This window comes from Rhinolophus sinicus, chromosome 12 (genome assembly GCF_057876585.1).
Source record: "Rhinolophus sinicus isolate RSI-liver-muscle chromosome 12, RSI-T2T, whole genome shotgun sequence".
NCBI lineage: Eukaryota > Metazoa > Chordata > Mammalia > Chiroptera > Rhinolophidae > Rhinolophus > Rhinolophus sinicus.
The window spans coordinates 42,680,390-42,699,466 of NC_142512.1; the positions used below are offsets into that span (position 1 = coordinate 42,680,390).

Consider the following 19,077-nt stretch of genomic DNA (forward strand, 5'->3'; position numbering starts at 1 on the left):
GAGAACCAGTGCTGTAGAACAATTCATTCTGATCTGTGAGATAATTCTCACACTAATCTTTGCTAGAGACCAAAGGCTTCGCTACATAATTTTAGTAGTTTTCCACTAACAAAATGTTGATATTTCCAAAAAATAACAACGAAGTTTGCAATTAACTTTTATAAAAACTCCAAATATGAGGAGGTTATATTTATAACTTACATATACTGCAAAAAAGGTAGCGGTTCAAATGTACGTCTTTCAATAGATTCTATTCTATTGCAGGACAAATCTCTAGAAAAAGTAAAAGAAAAAGATTGCCTCAGTTAGCTATCAGATATCTAATTAGTAGGAATAACTAGTAGAGGTTCGAATGATAATATTGAATAAGTAGCTTTTGTCTAAACTCTAAACCTTAGGAATTGTTATTTGAACTTTCCAGAGTCCCTAACTCTGCCCTCAACTGTTGAGAATCTCACCTTCATGGTCTTCATAAATAAAACATAAAGCTATATAATCTTGATAGATTTTGAAGGTAATCTTTCCTGAGAGCAGAAGAATTGATTAGATGGCCTTTTGTGGTCTCATCAAACTCTGGATTATGAGATCAAAGTTTTTATACGTAATTATAATTTCTAATATTAAAGGGAATATCCTCATATTTACACACTTTTCTTGGTTTGGTCCTGTTTTTCCAGGCCAATTCAATACCAGAAGAAATAAAAGATACCCTTTCACATAACTTGCAAGGAAGTTACTCCTCTAATACATCACTTTGAACTAATTCAGAATTAATTCAACTTTCCAGCATAGGAATAGAAATTCAGTTTTGTTTTATATTGTCTTAATAGTCCATGAATTTATCTGCTTTAGCTGTACAGTGTGGGACAGCAAACAACAACATGGTATTGGATTTTTATTTGAAAACACCCAGTCCTGACTATAGTTGACTCTTATTGCTATGGGTTCCAGCTTAGCTCCTCACTTTTCACCTCGATGGGTATAACTGTCTTCTGACTGGTGTTTCTATCTCGTCTCCCTTTCTAACCCACCATGCACAGCGTCACCAGATTACCTCTCCGGAAGTAGTTCTCCAATACCAGCCTCACTCGGGAACTTGCTGAAGGTGCAAATTCTCAGCCCCACCCTGGACTGACTGAGTTAGTTCTGTGGGATGGAGCCTGAGTTTTAACAAGCCCGGGAAGTGATTGCGTTGCAGGCTGAAGTCTGTCCTAGGGCACTGCTGTGACAACATGGTAGCCGGGCTTGTTATCCTTGGCTTGGCCTGTGAAGCCCCAGACTTGGCTCTAATCTCCTCTCCTGGCTTGTACTCCACAGGGACTCAGGGTATTTTCCCTGTGTCTTGCCCTCTCCTACTCTCCTTTCGCAAGCTTATCCTTCCCAAGAGTCAGTCTGATGATTCCCAGTGGTCCTTCGAGGTCCCGTTCAAACAGCATGCGCTAGTAACATCTTTCCTGATCCAACCTGAAGTCTTTGCTCCCTCTTCTGTGCTCCGAAACCGATTTGCATCTCTCATTGCCCATATCTATTTCTCCTTTTTAATACCGTTAACTATTTTTGCATCCCATTTCCTCTGAGCATAAACTCCTTGAAAGTATGGACTAGGTCTTGCTCATCTGCGTTGTCTGCCATGTTTAAAAGTGACACATGAACATAATGCAAACTCAAATATTTACAAAATGAACAGATAGCTGGGGAGTGAGTAGGAGGAGGAAAAGGACCATTTTAAAAGAAATGCAGTTTTCTTACTTCGTGGCTCCCTCTTCTGTGCCTCTGCAGCACTTTGTCTGCAATTTAGTGCTTGTGCACTATGGTTTGAGCTCAAATGTTTATTTTCCCTGTGAGATCGTGAGATCCTAGAAGGGTGGGAACCCTGTCTTACCCATCTGTGCCTACCATACTAGGTACAGTGCATGACATATTCTTTGTAGCTTTCTTATTGATTGGCATTTAAAACATGAATGAGAATCCTTCTGCTAACATGAAATAACTAGCTTACAAAGTATTCCACAGTAGAAGTAATGAACGACCTAATCTATTGAGCAGTTACCTCACTTTTTCCTTCAAAATGTGTTCATAAGGTTTGGAGCCCAGATGGCAGGGGTACCCAAGAAGACCGATACAAAAGTGGTCGTCTGCCTAAGGTTTGGAAAGTTTCATAATACAAAGGACTGTTTTTAGTGTCCTTTGGGGCTCTTTATACCCACTTCCCTGAAGCCTTGTACATTTGCAAGAAGAATCTATTTTCTAAGAGCATCATTAATTAGACTAACACAAATTAATGGCGTACACAACTCTGGATCCATGGACAAATGATAAAAATTGAGCTTTTCTTGCCCTGTAGGTGACAAATTGAGGTTAACTTGAATTCCTCTCATTTTACTAAATCAACTTTTTAAAACCATTTCTGTAAAGGCCCAACAGTAAATATTTTAGACTTTGCAGGACACACGTAAACACATTTTCTTCTTTGTTTCTTTCTTTTCTTTCCTCTTTTACAGACCTTTTAAAAATATAAAAATCATTCCAATCATAGTGGCTGTATAAAATGGACCACAGGCCGTATTTGATCCATGGGCCACAAACTAAATATAAATATAAGCAGATGGTATGTGGACACTTATCTAACAAGGTTCATATGAGTCTCTACAATTATTCAGACCTCATTACCACTGTCCTGTATAATGGAAGGGCTGTTCCCATCTACATCTTGTCTGTATAATTAAAAATTGAAAATGCATAGGAGCTATTTAATGCGGGGATGGGCTGGATCCCTATAAAGAGTTACAGAATTGTGGAATTTTATTTCTGGAAGAAATCGTAGGGATTATCTCATTTGAAACCCTTATTTATTTTACTGCTAATATAACTAAAAACTCATAGATAAATATAATAAACTAACTTACAAATACTGGAGGGATAGAAGGCCTTCAAATGAATCCTTACGTAATTCACTCAAATTATTTTCGCTGAGAATTCTGAAAAACGAAAAGGTTATTTCCAGATCAAAATGCAAAATAACTACAACTATTTCTGCACAGAACTATATGTGGGGGAAACGTGGGTAATGGTGCCACCGAAATACCCTAATTCTTAGTTGTACATCCTTCAGGAGCCTTGAGGAGCTGAGAACATGCTATGTTGCCTTGTGAAACTATAATATTTCTAATCATGTTCTGCGTTTAAAACATTCTACTTTCCCCCTCACAGTGTCTGTTGGCCACTTATTTAAATGGATTCTATCTCATAACTTAATTGTTTTCTCATAGCTTAATGCTTTACTCATAGCTTTTGACAAAATTTTACTGCCTGGAAAGTGCAACTGAAATCAAGGAGAGTTCTCAGTTATAAGGTAGTTATATTGAACAGAATATATTTTCACACATTGAAAACAGATCATGAAAATAAAAACTCAAAAACTTTAATTCCCACAAAGAACTCTGAGTCCTGAGAATGCATCAAAGACCCTGACCTAAATTGAAAACATTAATGTTGAAATTGACAACATTAGAAGGAACAGCTGTGAGGGTGTGAATATGTGTGAAGAAGGAAGGGTCAACAGGTGATGCTATGATTGATTGTGTTCTCACCTTTGTTAGGTAATGGTTTCATATTTCCATGAAAATGATCCGAGAAGAAAACACAAATCAATATGTCCAATGATGTTTATAGTAACCCTTTTCATAACTATAAAAAGGTAGAAGAAACTCTACTTTCCCAATCACGTAACAAAACCGTCTGTGTATAATATAGATGATATACAAAATGGTCATAGGAAATAATGATATATGAGAAAAACTAAGCCAAAATGAAAGTTGTCTATACTACTTACTACTATTTTTTTTCAGAACGATGTTTTTGTGAGCTCTGTTAAAAAATTTTATTATTTTTTTTCAGTTACAGTTGACATTCATTATTGTTTTCTATTAGTTTTAAGTACACAGTGTAGTGGTTAGACATTCATATAATTCATGAAGTGACCCCCAATAACTCTAGTACCCACCTGGCACTATACATTGTCATTATAATATTATTGACTATATTCCCTGCACTGTACTTTACATCCCCATGGCTATTTTGTAACTGGCAATGTGTACCTCTTAATCCCTTCACCCTTTTCACCCAGCCCCCGAAGCCACCTCCCATCTGGTAACCATCAGTTTGTTCTCTGCTTCTACGAGTCCATTTCTCTTTTTGTTTGTTTGTTTTGTTCTTTACATTCCACATATAAGTGAGATGATATGGTATTTGTCTCTCTCTGTCTGACTTAATTTCACTTATCATAATACTCTCTAGGTCTATCCATGTTGTCACAAATGGTAAGATTTCTTTTTTTTTTTTTTATGGCTGAATACTAATTACATCTTTAAAAATATAGAAAGCTGCCAAGGACAATAAGCACAGAGAAGAGATGGGGCTGATCCTCAGGTGTTTATGACAACGTCTTCTCTGATTGGCTGATGCCATGTCACACTGTTTGGTTAGGAGTTTGAATATCGTGGTAAGACAGGAAGTAACTAACGAGCATGTATGTATTTTATATCAATTGGGTTTCTTTTTGTGAAGTTGTTTGGATGACTGGATAGTCAATTTTTGAAAAGAATTAATTTAAGCTAGAAGAAAAGTTTAGACTAAGAATGAGTCAGTCACCAAAAAATTCTCCCAAAAAGAACTTCAAATAAGCAACTAAGTGGTATAAGATACATTGATCTGTAGAACTCCAAATATTCATTTTGCGTGAAGCACAAAAGTTAAAACTAGCAGGAATCAGAGTTAAAGCCAGGTCTAAAATTTTCTCTAACCATGAAGATACCAAAACCAGGCATGAACTAACATTTAAGAAACATCCATGATTAACCTCTAACAGAATAAACAAATGTTATTTATTTCTTGTGCCAAATAACATTCATTTTTCTTACAAGTTTGGGAAATAAGATATCCAAGTCAGATACTATTATGGGAAATATAAACTATGTATAGTTTTGGGCAGCCGGGTGGCTCAGGTGATTGGAGCGCTGCGCTCCTAACGCCGAGGTTGCCGGTTCGAATCCCACATGGGCCAGTGAGCTGCCGCCCTCTACAGCTAAGATTGTGAACAACAGCTCAACATGGAGCTGGGCTGCTGTGGGCTGCTGTGGGATGCCATAGGCAACTGACCGCCTCAGCCTGGTGGAGCGCCAGGCGCATAGTATCAACAAGGGCCAGGGAGCGGCCTCCTACACTGGTAGACTGAGAACAACGGCTTGAATTGGAGTTGGGGGTGGGAGTGGAGGTGGCGGTGGGGACGGGAGGGGAACTATGTACAGTTTTAAAGAAATACATACTCATAAGTTAAAAAAACTGCCTGGTTGTAGCATTTTCTCCTTACCAATAAGATACCAGTCTAAAGCTGGTCATAATCCCTATTTTTAGATGACTAGCGCTATTGTCTTGTATTATTAATTCAGAAGTCACTTATGACTAGTCTGCTGAAGTTGAACTAATGACATGACATAAACTCTCACATAAAAGTGCCAGTTAATTACTTTAAATGTAAATATTTTTCCACAAAAAACTTACATGCCTAAACTTACTTTTTCTACACATCATAAAAAAGATAAACAACGGAAAAATGGACAAAGGACAGGGTAAATTCCGAGAAGAAATAATGTTCAATAAACATGTAAAGATAAATTCACAAGTAATCACAGAAATTCAAATCAGATGGGACCCCTTTTATTCACCCACGATCAGATCAGCGAAAAATGGAGAACAGCACTGGTGGCGGGTATGGGGAATGAATGCTGTCGTGGCCTATTGACCTGAGTGTGAGTTGGCACAACTTCTTCGAGGGCAATTAAAAGTTTATGTCTATATAGTCTTCGCCCCAATGATTCCATTTGTAAATATCTGTTCTACAGAGACACCTGCCCTCGTTCACAAAGACGCATGTACAAGAATGTTTGTTGCAGCGATACATGTAGCAAGAAAACTGGACATAACCTGAACATCATCAGTAGGGGAATTATCCAACTGTGATACATCCATACTATGGAATATTACGCAGGAGTTTAAATCAATGGGGTAACTCTCCAGGATGTACTGGGAAGGAAGGTAACCTAACACACATCACGAGGTGAAAGAATCAAGTTGCAGGATATTACCATTTATGTAAAAAAGGATGAAAATCACACAACAAACCTATTTTGCTATCTATAAATATGCCTGTAAGCAAATGCATGAGAAAAGGTCAGGAAGGATATATACTACACTCAGAGTAGCTTTTACCTCAGGGGTGGGGCCGAGGGCACAAGGAGGATTGTCATTATGCCTGTTATTTCATTTCTATATATTGAGAATATAATCATGTATTGTTTGTCATAATGGAAATCAGTTTAAATTGACTCTTATTTGAAAGAGGGCCTGCCAAATTTAATTTAAAAAATAAGCATAGAATTGCAATCAATAGAGATTCATTGGAAACATGGAGGGGGAAATATCTTATCTCGGAGTGACTGACTTCAAAATTCTGGACCCAGACGGATCTTACCGAGCAGTTAGTTTTTGTATTCATAGGTAGAGAGAACATACTCACAGTTTCTCAACCCAACGGTATGACTTCCATACACTTTCATCAATGTACGAAATAGAGTTTCCTTGTAAATTTCTGTGAAGAAACACAGTTCATATCCTTCAATAGGTAGCCAAAGAATGAAAAGATTAGTAAAAGAATCATGGCAGCCTTGTGGGGAACATTCACATGCAGAAAATACCAGCTTTCTAATTTCCACAGCTATCAGCTTCCCAGTTTGCAAATTAATAAAGACATAATTGTGGGGCCACTGGCCAAGCAATGAGGCATCTCCTCAGAGCATGAACTCCCTGTCTTGGGTAGGCAATGCCCGTTAATGACTTTGAATGTCATTTTTCCAAGATCTTGTGTCTAAAGTGACTCCTCCTACAAATCAATGAGAACATGATAAACCATTCAACAGAAAACTGGCAAAAACATTCATAATGATTAACAAATAAACATGAAGAAACCTTATGCCAGGCCACACCAAAGTATGGCTCAGTGGCCTCTAGTGAAATCTCTCCAGGGGTTAGAGGATCCGGGCAATTTCAAATGAGAGGGACTGATATGGAAAGATCTCAAAGACATACTGCATGGGGAATAGCACAAATCACTGAGCAAAGAGAAAAGTATTACCTCATCGGGGGGAAGTGCAAAGGAGAGATTGGAAGGAAGGACACACACCAAAATGACAACAGGAGTAGTAGGGAGGGTTGGACGGGATTTTCACATTTTATCCTAATATTTCTGTGACTTGAAAAAAAAACCACAGTGAGAATGTAGCCATGAATTACACATGTTTAAAAGAAACTATTAAAATCCTGAGGTTCGGTTTCGCCACTAACTCTGTGGATGACTTGGAACCATTACCTTTTGCTTTGTCCTCTTTCCTCAGGAGCAACTTACCTATCCAGTTTATATACACAATTTTCAGGAAGGTCACACAAAGTCAGACACCTGTCTGCCCCTCTGCCTAGTGGGCATTTCCACAACCAGAGGCCTCTGGTTGCTTTACGCTCACCAATAAAAGATGCCTAGAACTGAACTCATCTCCCTCAAACTGGCTCTCCTCAAACGGCTGTATTTCCAACTGTTATCCCACCATCATTCTCCTTATTAGCCAGGACGGGAACTTTAACGGGTCATATTTGATTTTTATCTTTCCTACACACCTCATCCCCAACTCTAGCCAGTTCTTCCTTTACTGGTCTTAGGATTTTCTTTCTACTCCTGTCATCACCTCTCTGATTCAGCCCCTTTTCACGTTACTCCTAGATATTGTTAGAGCGTTCTCTTTGGTCTCCCTGAATCAAGCTTTTCTCTCCAGACCACTCTACATATGGAATCTAAAATAATCCTCTTATGTTAATCATTTGTCTCTCTTGCTTGAAAACTTTCAGTGGCTCTCCTTATCTCACAGTGGAACTCTCAAACCCGTATAGCTGACAGCCAAGGTTTTCATAATCATATCTGTCATTGCTTCCTAACCCAATTCTTTACAGCCAGACCGTCGGTCCTTTAAATCCTCATCATTCCTGCAGTCATGGCTTTGCCTAGACTGTACTCACCTTTTCCCCTCTATTTACAAATCATAGCCATTCTTTAAGTCCCAGCGAAAGTTCTAGCTAATCCATGCAGCTTACCCTGACCTCCACACCACAGTGACTACAGATTCTGGTGAGATACAGCACCTATGGTCTGTATCTCTCTCAGTACTTAATTATCCATCACCTCCCTTTTTATGTGTATTCCCTTTCTTCCCCCCTATCATTGTCAAGTTCTAGAGAAAATGTCATAAGTCTGAGGCTGCCACAGTCCTTAACCTGACATGGGCACAAAATGGGGGCTATCCATAAAACATGAGTTCTGGGCATAACTGAGGGATGAAATCATAATAACAGCTCACACACACACACACATTCACACACACACACACACACACAGTAGGCACTGATATAAGTGCTTTACAGGTATGCACTCAGGAAAACCTTACAACAATCCTATGCCATGGTAACTATCATAACCCCTATTTTACAAATGAGGAAGCTGAGTCACAAAGATATAAATGACTGACTTGGGTTCAAACCCAGTCAGCCTGGCTCTAGAATCTCCACACTTAAGCACTTTGTTGTATCACCACCAATGTGACCCGGGGATGGCCCAGTTGCTTCTAAAGAGGATGGAGCAAAAGTGACAGGAGAGTAGAGTTTAAGGAATGAAATTATGGCACTTAAAAAATGGAGAAGGAAAAATAATAAAGCCAAGTACTAGTGAAACACTTGCGAAGAGTGGAACAATAGTGAGAAAGAGAACGAAGATAAGGAATAGTTGACAAGCCTAAAGTCAAAACAGAGTCAGTCACGTGGGTGGGGAGATGAGACAGGTCGAGGAAGACGCTGAGGGAAAGGCTGCATGTCAGGCAGGATGCAGAGAAGGAATGAGGAAAGGGAATTCTTACACGATGGTGAAGGTGCCGTTGTAGCTGTGGGACTTGAGCTCAGGCACTCTGCGCAGCCGCTGCTCTGGGCTGAGACCTGCGCACGACAGCGTCCCATCTGTGCAGGTACACAGCTTGCAGATGTCCATGCTTCTGGAAGCACTCTGCTCAGTTGTTGCAGGAAGTGTCTCAGATGACTCTGGTTCGCGAGTTACGTTAACTTCCAGGTCCACAGGTTGAACTGTGACTTCAGTCGGGTTTGGATGCTGGCTCTGAACCTGCTCTGGATGTGGAGGTGTCACCTCCAGGCGCCTAGGAGAAGGAGCTGTAGTCTTGGTCAGGACTGCAGAAGACTTAGCCTCCGTGGTAGGTTCTGCAGTTACGATCAGGCCCAGGTCCAAAGGGGGAACTGTGACGCTGGGTGACATTGGATGCTGATGATACTCGTCCTCACCTTGAGTTGGAACTCTCACCTCCTGATACAATGGAGGTTGTACTACAACCTTCCTAGGTGGTTCTGGAGACTGTTGTGGAGCCTCAGAAGGCTGAGCCTGGACCCCCTGTTGTGTCAGAGAAGCTTCTGCCTCCTTAAGGGGCTCTGGAGGCAGAGCTGGGGCCCCCTGCTGGACTGGAGATGATTTTGTCTTCTCAGGGGCCTGTGAAGGGGCCTCCTGCTGGCTAGGAGTTTTGATCTCTTCAGTGGGCTCGGGAGCTATGGAAAACTCCAGATCCACAGATCTCATTGTGACCGTAGGCGATATTGGATGATGAGCTTCACCCACACCTAGAGGGGAGAATGTCACCTCAGGATGCACTGAAGGTTGATCTAGGACACCCGGGGAGGATTCTGGAGGCTGAGCTGGAGTTGAAACTGTCAGTTCATCATGCTCTGGAGGTTGAGCTGGTTCTTCCTGCAGAGTTGCCGAAGCTTCTGCCTTCCTTGGAAACTGAACTGGAGTCTCCTGCTGGGTTGTAGAAGACTCTGCCTCATTAGGGGGCTCTGGAGGCTGAGCTGAGGCTTCCTCCTGGGTTGGAGAAGGTTCAGCTCCAAAAGGCTCTGGAGGCTGAGGTGGGGCGTCCTGCTGGACTGTGGAAGAGTCAACATCCTTAGTAGGCTCTGGAGTTATGGTAAGTTCCACACCCATAGAGTTAAGTGTGACACTGGGCAAGTTTGTCTTATAAGCTGGAAACAGTCCTGTAAGTCCAGGTACAATGTCATTACTTACTAGAATGGTAGGGAACTCGGGGGCTTGAGTTGGTGCCTCTTGCTGGACAAAAGAAGTTTCGACCTCTTCTGGAGGCTGTGCAGGCTGAGCTTGGGACTCCTGCTGGATTGAAGTAGGTTGAACCTCCTCAGGGGGCTCTGAGGGCTGAGCCACGTCCTCCGTCTGGAGTGGGGAAGCTTTAATCTCCTCAGGGGGCTCTGAGGGCTGAGCCACGTCCTCCGTCTGGAGTGGGGAAGCTTTAATCTCCTCAGGGGGCTCTGAGGGCTGAGCCACCTCCTCCGTCTGGAGTGGGGACGCTTCAATCTCCTCAGGGGGCTCTGAGGGCTGAGCCACGTCCTCTGTCTGGAGTGGGGACGCTTTAATCTCCTCAGGGGGCTCTGAGGGCTGAGCCACGTCCTCCGTCTGGAGTGGGGAAGCTTTAATCTTCTCAGGGAGCTCTGAGGGCTGAGCCACGTCCTCCATCAGGAGTGGGGAAGCTTTAATCTCCTCAGGGGGCTCTGAGGGCTGAGCCACGTCCTCCGTCTGGAGTGGGGACACTTCAATCTCCTCAGGGGGCTCTGAGGGCTGAGCCACGTCCTCCGTCTGGAGTGGGGAAGCTTTAATCTCCTCAGGGGGCTCTGAGGGCTGAGCCACGTCCTCCGTCTGGAGTGGGGACACTTCAATCTCCTCAGGGGGCTCTGAGGGCTGAGCCACGTCCTCCGTCTGGAGTGGGGAAGCTTTAATCTCCTCAGGGGGCTCTGAGGGCTGAGCCACGTCCTCCGTCTGGAGTGGGGAAGCTTTAATCTCCTCAGGGGGCTCTGAGGGCTGAGCCACGTCCTCCGTCTGGAGTGGGGACACTTCAATCTTCTCAGGGGGCTCTGAGGGCTGAGCCACGTCCTCCGTCTGGAGTGGGGAAGCTTTAATCTCCTCAGGGGGCTCTGAGGGCTGAGCCACGTCCTCCGTCTGGAGTGGGGACACTTCAATCTCCTCAGGGGGCTCTGAGGGCTGAGCCACGTCCTCCGTCTGGAGTGGGGACGCTTTAATCTCCTCAGGGGGCTCTAAGGGCTGAGCCACGTCCTCCATCTGGAGTGGGGACGCTTCAGTCTCCTCAGGGGGCTCTAAGGGCTGAGCCACGTCCTCCATCTGGAGTGGGGATGCTTCAATCTCCTCAGGGGGCTCTGAGGGCTGAACCAGGGCCTCCATCTCGAATGGGGTAGCTTCAATCTCCTCAGGGGGCTCTGAGGGCTGAGCCACGTCCTCCATCTGGAGTGGGGATGCTTCAATCTCCTCAGGGGGCTCTGAGAGCAGAGCCACGTCCTCCATCTGGAGTGGGGATGCTTCAATCTCCTCTGGGGGCTCTGAGGGCTGAGCCACGTCCTCCGTCTGGAGTGGGGACGCTTCAATCTCCTCAGGGGGCTCTGAGGGCTGAGCCACGTCCTCCGTCTGGAGTGGGGACGCTTTAATCTCCTCAGGGGGCTCTGAGGGCTGAGCCACGTCCTCCGTCTGGAGTGGGGACGCTTTAATCTCCTCAGGGGGCTCTGAGGGCTGAGCCACCTCCTCCGTCTGGAGTGGGGACGCTTTAATCTCCTCAGGGGGCTCTGAGGGCTGAGCCACCTCCTCCGTCTGGAGTGGGGATGCTTCAATCTCCTCAGGGGGCTCTGAGGGCTGAGCCACGTCCTCCGTCTGGAGTGGGGACACTTCAATCTCCTCAGGGGGCTCTGAGGGCTGAGCCACGTCCTCCGTCTGGAGTGGGGACGCTTCAATCTCCTCAGGGGGCTCTGAGGGCTGAGCCACGTCCTCCGTCTGGAGTGGGGACGCTTCAATCTCCTCAGGGGGCTCTGAGGGCTGAGCCACGTCCTCCGTCTGGAGTGGGGACGCTTCAATCTCCTCAGGGGGCTCTGAGGGCTGAGCCACGTCCTCTGTATGGAGTGGGGACGCTTTAATCTCCTCAGGGGGCTCTGAGGGCTGAGCCACGTCCTCCGTCTGGAGTGGGGACGCTTTAATCTCCTCAGGGGGCTCTGAGGGCTGAGCCACCTCCTCCTTCTGGAGTGGGGACGCTTCAATCTCCTCAGGGGGCTCTGAGGGCTGAGCCACGTCCTCCGTCTGGAGTGGGGACGCTTTAATCTCCTCAGGGGGCTCTGAGGGCTGAGCCACGTCCTCCGTCTGGAGTGGGGAAGCTTTAATCTCCTCAGGGGGCTCTGAGGGCTGAGCCACCTCCTCCGTCTGGAGTGGGGACGCTTCAATCTCCTCAGGGGGCTCTGAGGGCTGAGCCACGTCCTCCGTCTGGAGTGGGGACGTTTCAATCTCCTCAGGGGGCTCTGAGGGCTGAGCCACGTCCTCCGTCTGGAGTGGGGACGTTTCCATCTCCTCAGGGGGCTCTGAGGGCTGAGCCACGTCCTCCGTCTGGAGTGGGGACGTTTCAATCTCCTCAGGGGGCTCTGAGGGCTGAGCCACGTCCTCCGTCTGGAGTGGGGACGTTTCAATCTCCTCAGGGGGCTCTGAGGGCTGAACCAGGGCCTCCGTCTGGAGTGGGGACGCTTCAATCTCCTCAGGGCACTCTGAGGGCTGAGCCACGTCCTCCGTCTGGAGTGGGGAAGGTTCAATCTCCTCAGGGTGCTCTGAGGGCTGAGCCAAGGCCTTCTGCTGGGTTGGAGAAATGTGAACCTCGTTAGTGATTTCTGGAGTTACGGTAACCATCAGACTCCAATATGACAGCTGAGCTTCATTCTGACTTGGAGATGGAATATTTCCCTCATGCTGCACTAACTGTTGAGCTACAGCCTCCTCTGTAGGCTTTGCTGTGGCCTCCTGAGGGGTTGGAGAGGGTTCCCCTTCCTCAGGGGCCTCTATAGGCTGAGCTGTGGTCTCCTCAGGGAGCTCAGGAGGTTTATCTGCCCCCCCCACCCCCACCCCTGCCCCATCCCCCGGATATCCACAGGTAGCTTCTCCTCAGGATCAATGCCACCCATACTGGGATCTAAATAATCATCCTGCAGCTGGTCTAGAGCTGAGGCGTGTTTGCAGGTTGGCCTGGAGTTCCAACAACAACTCTGGCAAGCATGGCACTGAGCCAGATCTTGCTCCAGTGTGGGGGTGACACAATAAGCTTTGCTGGCTTTGAACTGGCACTACCTAGAGGTGGAACAGGTATTTCAAGTGTGTAGTGAGCCTGATCTAGACCTACAGTCTGAATCTCAAGTGGAGGAGGCAGAGTCACGGCCTGATTCTGATCCCAGCTGCGCTTTGGAACCACCTCTGGGAGCCTGTGATGCTGGGTTACCTTGTCCTCGGGATCCTGAAGTCCAGCAGCGAACTGATCTGGCCCTGGGGGAAGCTTTCCAGCGGCATCCGGGAAAGGAACCACAGGCTCAGTCAACTCCTGAGGGGAAGCCACCATCTGGGCTGCAGCGGAGGAACCCAGGAAATGAACGCTCCCCGGGTCTGCAGGGGTGGTGAGCACATGGGGTGATGTGGATGGGAGGTCAGAGGAGTTTAAAAACCAGGGCTCTGTTGGCGCTGGGGGATCGGAGGTCAGCCGGACAGGGTCCAGGGCCAACTCCAGAGGCTGAGCTGCCATGACCAGCGGCCACAGCAGTTGCCACGTGAAGATGAGCGCTGGGGCGCCGAGGCTTAGCCGCGGCATGACGTGCGAACGTCGAAGGTCCATGGGCTCAGCGAGCAACCAAGGGCAGTGTGGTTCCAAGCGGGAGCTGGACCATTCTGACAGCCTGTGACCTGTGAGCCCTGAGCAGCCCCGCGCCCCGCCCTCACCTGGAGTCCCACCCTTCATTGTCGCCACCTTTATTAGGCTGGGGCTGTCATGGGCTCTGCACTGGAGCGAGTCCTTTTCCCAAAATCACCAGGGTCGGAGCGTTCCTTTTCACAGGCGACAACTACCTCCCATTGGGGTCCCCTCCCCCCTCAGCGGAGGCAGGATTTAGGCTGCACACCTGGGTGGCCATGGACTCCAGCAGCCCAGGGGTGGGGGACGGGGCGGTGCAAGGACGTGGGGGCTTGGGGGTGGGGTGCAGAACTTCCCCAGGAAGCCACAGGGTCTGGCATCCCAGGAAATTCAGAAGTTTTAGTCCACTTCCGGTAATCTGAATTCTTCCTCCTCAAAGCTGAAATCGGAGAGGCATTCTTCCTCCCCTTCGCCATAGTGCTTCCAGGAAAAGTAGCTGGAAAAGTAGCTGACCTACAAAACCAACGCTAGTTAGGGCGGTAGGAGGGAAACACCTTACAGTTAGTTCTATCATGTTACCATTTCCTCTAAATTCTCAGTATCTATGTCTGATTATTAATTCACTACTCTGTTAGAATGCGGCTACTACTGAATCAGTGATGACTCCACAGTTTCTGTAACAGGAGTTTCAGACGTGAGCAATTCATTCTGGGAAACAGGGTCTGAAACCAAGTGAATAGGCTTTTGGGAGAGCATGGAAAAACGCCCACCATGCCACCTTGCCTCATCACAGCCATTAACTGGAAAGCAGCAGTGCCACTTTTCAGAGGTCTGCCCCATGTGCACACGTGGGGAAGACACTTAGGATCTACAAGTCAGCATGTGAAGTAATTTTCTTGAGATATTGTAACTAGCACCCAGTTTGCTTCCTCTGAGCCCTTTTGATAATCTATTTGATTTCAGTCCTTGTTTATTGTCTGGCACAACTTCTCACATGGAAACTCCAAGAGAGAAGCCTCATCTTATTCCCATTGTCCGGCACATAGTAATGGTTTTTAAATGGCATTGATTCCAAGACTGGCCCCATCTAGAGGTGGATCTGTTGTTATAATTGGGTTTCTGAAATCTGTAGCGTCAGTATTGAATCCCTTCCTCTCACATTTCACAGGAAGCTAGATTTCTTAAAGCCCCAAAGTTGGAGAAGTTTGAAGTTTCCTTGACTGGTTTGATTTAAATTGAATTAAAATAATTACTTTGCACAGAAAAAAACTTCAAATACTTTTTCAGAACACAACCACCTTTTCTTTCTCGACTTGTTTCTCTTCAAAACAAACTTCGCAACTTTGGGGTGAGTTAAATAATCAGAAATCTAGCCCCAAATTAAGCTTTCAATGACATGAAACACATTTTTTACTCCTTTTTAAAAAAACATGCTATATGTAGGAAATTAATATGTTCTTATAGAAATTACTTTGGCAACTTAATCCCTAATTCAGGGCATCCATGTAATTGCTTTACAGAAAGGTTTTTCAGCAAAGTATTTCATACAATGTATATACAGAGGGTGCCTGTCATGCCAGGTCTCCACACAAGAATGCTCCCCACACAAGAACGCAGGATACGTTGAGGCCAAAAAGGAACACCCACGGAGCCATAGATAGGGGACTCATACCACTATATTCTCTATGGCGGCTGGTCGTGACACGAAAGCAAACATCCACCAGTACCCCAACAAGGGGTCTTCCTGCAGCCCAGTCTCGCTGGCAGCCGGGCGAGACACAGCATGTAGGATCTACACGATACACAATCTGTCATCCACGCTTGCTAACCACACTTGCTAGCCATAACCCGCCGTCCGCTTCTCTGCCAACCAACCAAACAACGCCCTAGCGTAGCCACGGCAGTTATATCAGTGGCTAATGGCTAACCGGTAACAGCTGATGGCCACCCACCACCCGAGCCAGCACCTTACCATGCACATGAGGCTGAGAGCCTGGAAACTGCTCTCTGAGACTCTGTCCCCACTGTGCCAAAAAAACGTACACACATTTTAAGAAAGGAAAAAACTATTAAAATTGTAATGCTCAATATATACCGATAACGAGATAAATACAAGTCATGTGTATACATTTTTTTTGGCACCCCCGGTATGAGATGCTGAGCGCTGGGTAAAACACCGTAAGTGAAAAGCGTAATAGTTTTCATCTTATTCAGCTGGAAGGGTGGTGGTTCACAGCTACAGCCAGTCGCATGCACTGTAGTTGGAACACCTGATCCAGAGCGTGGAGAGATGGGACTCCGGCAGGCCCGAGCTGTCAAGATGCTGCCCCACGTCCAGAGCCGGCCCCTGACCGAGGACGGCCTGGAAGCTGCGCTCTGCATGCAGCTCTCCCCGTGGCCCTGTCTTTGCCAGTTCAGATGGGCAGGACTGTCCATCCTGGGCTTTGTCAGGCTTCACCTTACCAATCTTTTGGTTTTTCTGGATTCCATTAGATTTCACTGTCAGTAATAAAAGACTGATCTTCCCTGGGCAGTTGAGATGTGAGGGGAAGTTTTGGCTTAGCCATTGCTGAGAAAGATGTAAGGGCGTTTACGCAAGTGTGAATTTATAGCCTAATTCTGTCCTCAGGCCTTCTAAGCATATGTCTGAGAGACACGTCTCCTAAATGTAAAGTGTTCTACGCGCAAAGATATCCAATGATATATGTGACCAAATAAAAAAGGCATAGTAGTTTTCAAATGCTCTAGCATAATCACACTTAACGTCATAGTTACATTTTCCCTAAATCCCTGGGATCCTATTTAAGGGAGTTCAAAAGGCCTGTGTCCTCTTATGTGTCCACAACTGTAGCAGTACTCTGGTGACCCTCAGTCCTGTTCTCTAACTGTCAAGTTAGGGGTCAGAGCCAAGGGCCAGAGCCTCAGGAAAAGCCCTAGAAATTCCCTGCACTCAGGAGCAGTTTCAGAGTTTCACATTTTCCCATGAGTGATACAGCTGGCTATCCATGCAAGAGTCTTCCAAATTCTGATCGTTGTTTGAAGTATGGCTCGAGTGGCTGTGTAACCCTGGAGCTTTTATCTCCACATACTTGAATTAAATCCCATAGTTCTTCAGTTCTGGCATCTGTGATCTTCACAGGGTTCAGATACCATAGGGATTTTACCACTTTCTGAAATACAGTTAACATGGATCAATTCAGAATTTCTTTTGTTCTAAAACTTCCTGTATACAATGGTAGCACCCAATAATTAGACATCTTTTGATTTCTAAAAGCAGAAAATAAGAGCATTTTCCTAGAAATTCTCTCAGTTCACACTTCAGTTTTTATCATAACGCTTTGTGAAAAATATCTGAGGTATCAACTTTATTTGGTTCAAACACTCTATAACCTTAGAGATAGGAACTGAGGAATAATGACACAAGTGAAAACTGTAGTAACAGAAATGTTCAATCACGATATGATTAAATAGTAAGGCATTAGGTGGGGGTCAACATCAGTTTTAACCTGGGATAGCGACGACTGGATGATAGTAGATAACTCATATTAGATGCAGGGCAAATGTCTACTCCCTGAGAAACAAAATTCTACCAGATACAAGGAACAAAGCCAGAGCGCGAGAGAGGAGGAGGAAGAGGGGAGGTAGAGAGGGAGCATTTGAACACTTCATTCAGGCAGAAACTGGCCCATGTACCTTACAGAGAATACAACTTCCGTCAAGGCGAACTAGAGCCACAAGGCTTCCTGGTTTAAAGTGTATGAACGATAGTTTGACATATTAGTATGTTTCCCCGAAAATAAGACCAGGTCATATTAATTTTTGCTCCAAAAGACGCATTAGGGCTTATGTTCAGGGGATGACATCCTGAAAAATCATGCTAGGGCTTATTTTCCGGTTAGGTCTTATTTTGGGGAAACACAGTAGGGAGAGGTAAACAACCTGGCCATTTATGTAGTTTGGTTCTTAAAGGTTGTTACTCAGAGATAACAGCTGGTGGAGATTCTACCTGATGACCAGAGACGGCAACCTTCACTGGAAGAGCTGCCTAAGCCAAAGGCTGAAACCAGGCCAGGGGTCAACTCTTACAAGCAAGTAAGTTGCCAGACAACTGAGCTAGGTTTGTCAGTCTCTAAGCCTGCAGGGCTGGGAAGTAGGGGAGCTGTTCTGTTGGGGGACTCGACTAATCAGAAGGAGAGAGAGAGAGAGAGAGAGAGAGAGAGAGAGAGAGAGAGAGAGAGAAGGCACAGCCTGTAGCATTCACACCACTATAAAATTACAAAGCGAGATCAAAGGAGAAAGTGTAAAACGGGTGCACACATCCTGCTCCAAAGGGACAGATCCCGCCCACGGAGTAGAACGAAGCCTTTGCACTGGCTGTTCCTCTGCCTGGAATGCTCTTCCCCTTGACACTTGGATGGTCAGGTCCTTTACTTCATTCAGCGCCGCTCAATGTCGCCTCCTCAGAGAGGCTTCCTTACTTCCCCTTCTGGAACAGCGTCGCCTACCACTCCCCCCTGCTTTATTCTTCTGCTTAGCAGTTATCACCACCAGGTGACAAAAATAGTCCTGTATTTTTGTGTTTGTGTATTGCTTATCTCTTCCCAATAATGTGAAACTATGAGAGAAGGGGCTTTGTTTATATCCCCAGCACCTAAAATAGTTCCTGGTACATAATAAGCGCCGAGTAAATAACTGTTGGATGAATATGGGATGTTGTAAAGGTTTTTAGGAGAGGGCTGCTTTTCTAACCTGGCTTTCAAAGACGAAAGAGAACAAGATGGCCACGTAGGGCATGACCAGGAGAGGAGAAATGAGGGGCGGGGGTGTGAGGAAGTGGCTCTCACAGAATGGGTTGCAAATCATGTATCTGATAATGACCTAGTATCCAGAATATATAAAGAACACTTACAATTCAATAACAAAAAGACAGATAATCCAATTTAAAAATAGGAAAAGAGTCTGACTAGACATTTCCCCCCAAAAGTTATACAAGTGACCAATAAACACATGAAAAAGTGCTCAAGATCACCAGTCGTAAGGGAAATGCAAATCAAAACCATAATGAGATAAGATAACATTTTTCATCCACTAGGACAGTTATCATAAAAATAACAAGAACAACAGATACTAACACTTGCCGGTGACGATGTGGAAACATAATCTCCTGGTGGGAGCATAAATGGTGAAGCTGCTTTGGAAA

General features: G+C 45.7%; 1 protein-coding gene across 1 annotated transcript; it reads right to left on the bottom strand.

Annotated features, from left to right (window-relative positions):
• Positions 1-8,616: 8,616 nt before the first annotated feature.
• On the bottom strand, positions 8,617-13,862 carry LOC148756565 (uncharacterized). Its single transcript, XM_088801845.1, has 3 exons — positions 13,476-13,862; positions 11,330-11,518; positions 8,617-10,672 (listed from the first exon to the last, which is right to left on the bottom strand). Exons 1-3 carry the CDS (start codon positions 13,860-13,862, stop codon positions 9,008-9,010), a joined length of 2,241 nt encoding a protein of 746 aa, XP_088657971.1. The 3' UTR covers positions 8,617-9,007.
• Between the last annotated feature and the right edge of the window lie 5,215 nt (positions 13,863-19,077).

Excerpts from the sequence above, each read along its gene's own strand:
- LOC148756565 (XM_088801845.1), bottom strand. The coding sequence starts at position 13,862 with ATGGACCTTCGACGTTCGCACGTCATGCCGCGGCTAAGCCTCGGCGCC. Across the intron at positions 11,519-13,475 it reads TTCAGGATCCCGAGGACAAG|ATGGAGGACGTGGCTCTGCT; the intron begins GTAACCCAGCAT and ends TCCCCACTCCAG. Across the intron at positions 10,673-11,329 it reads CCCCACTCCAGATGGAGGAC|GACGTGGCTCAGCCCTCAGA; the intron begins GTGGCTCAGCCC and ends CTCCTGATGGAG.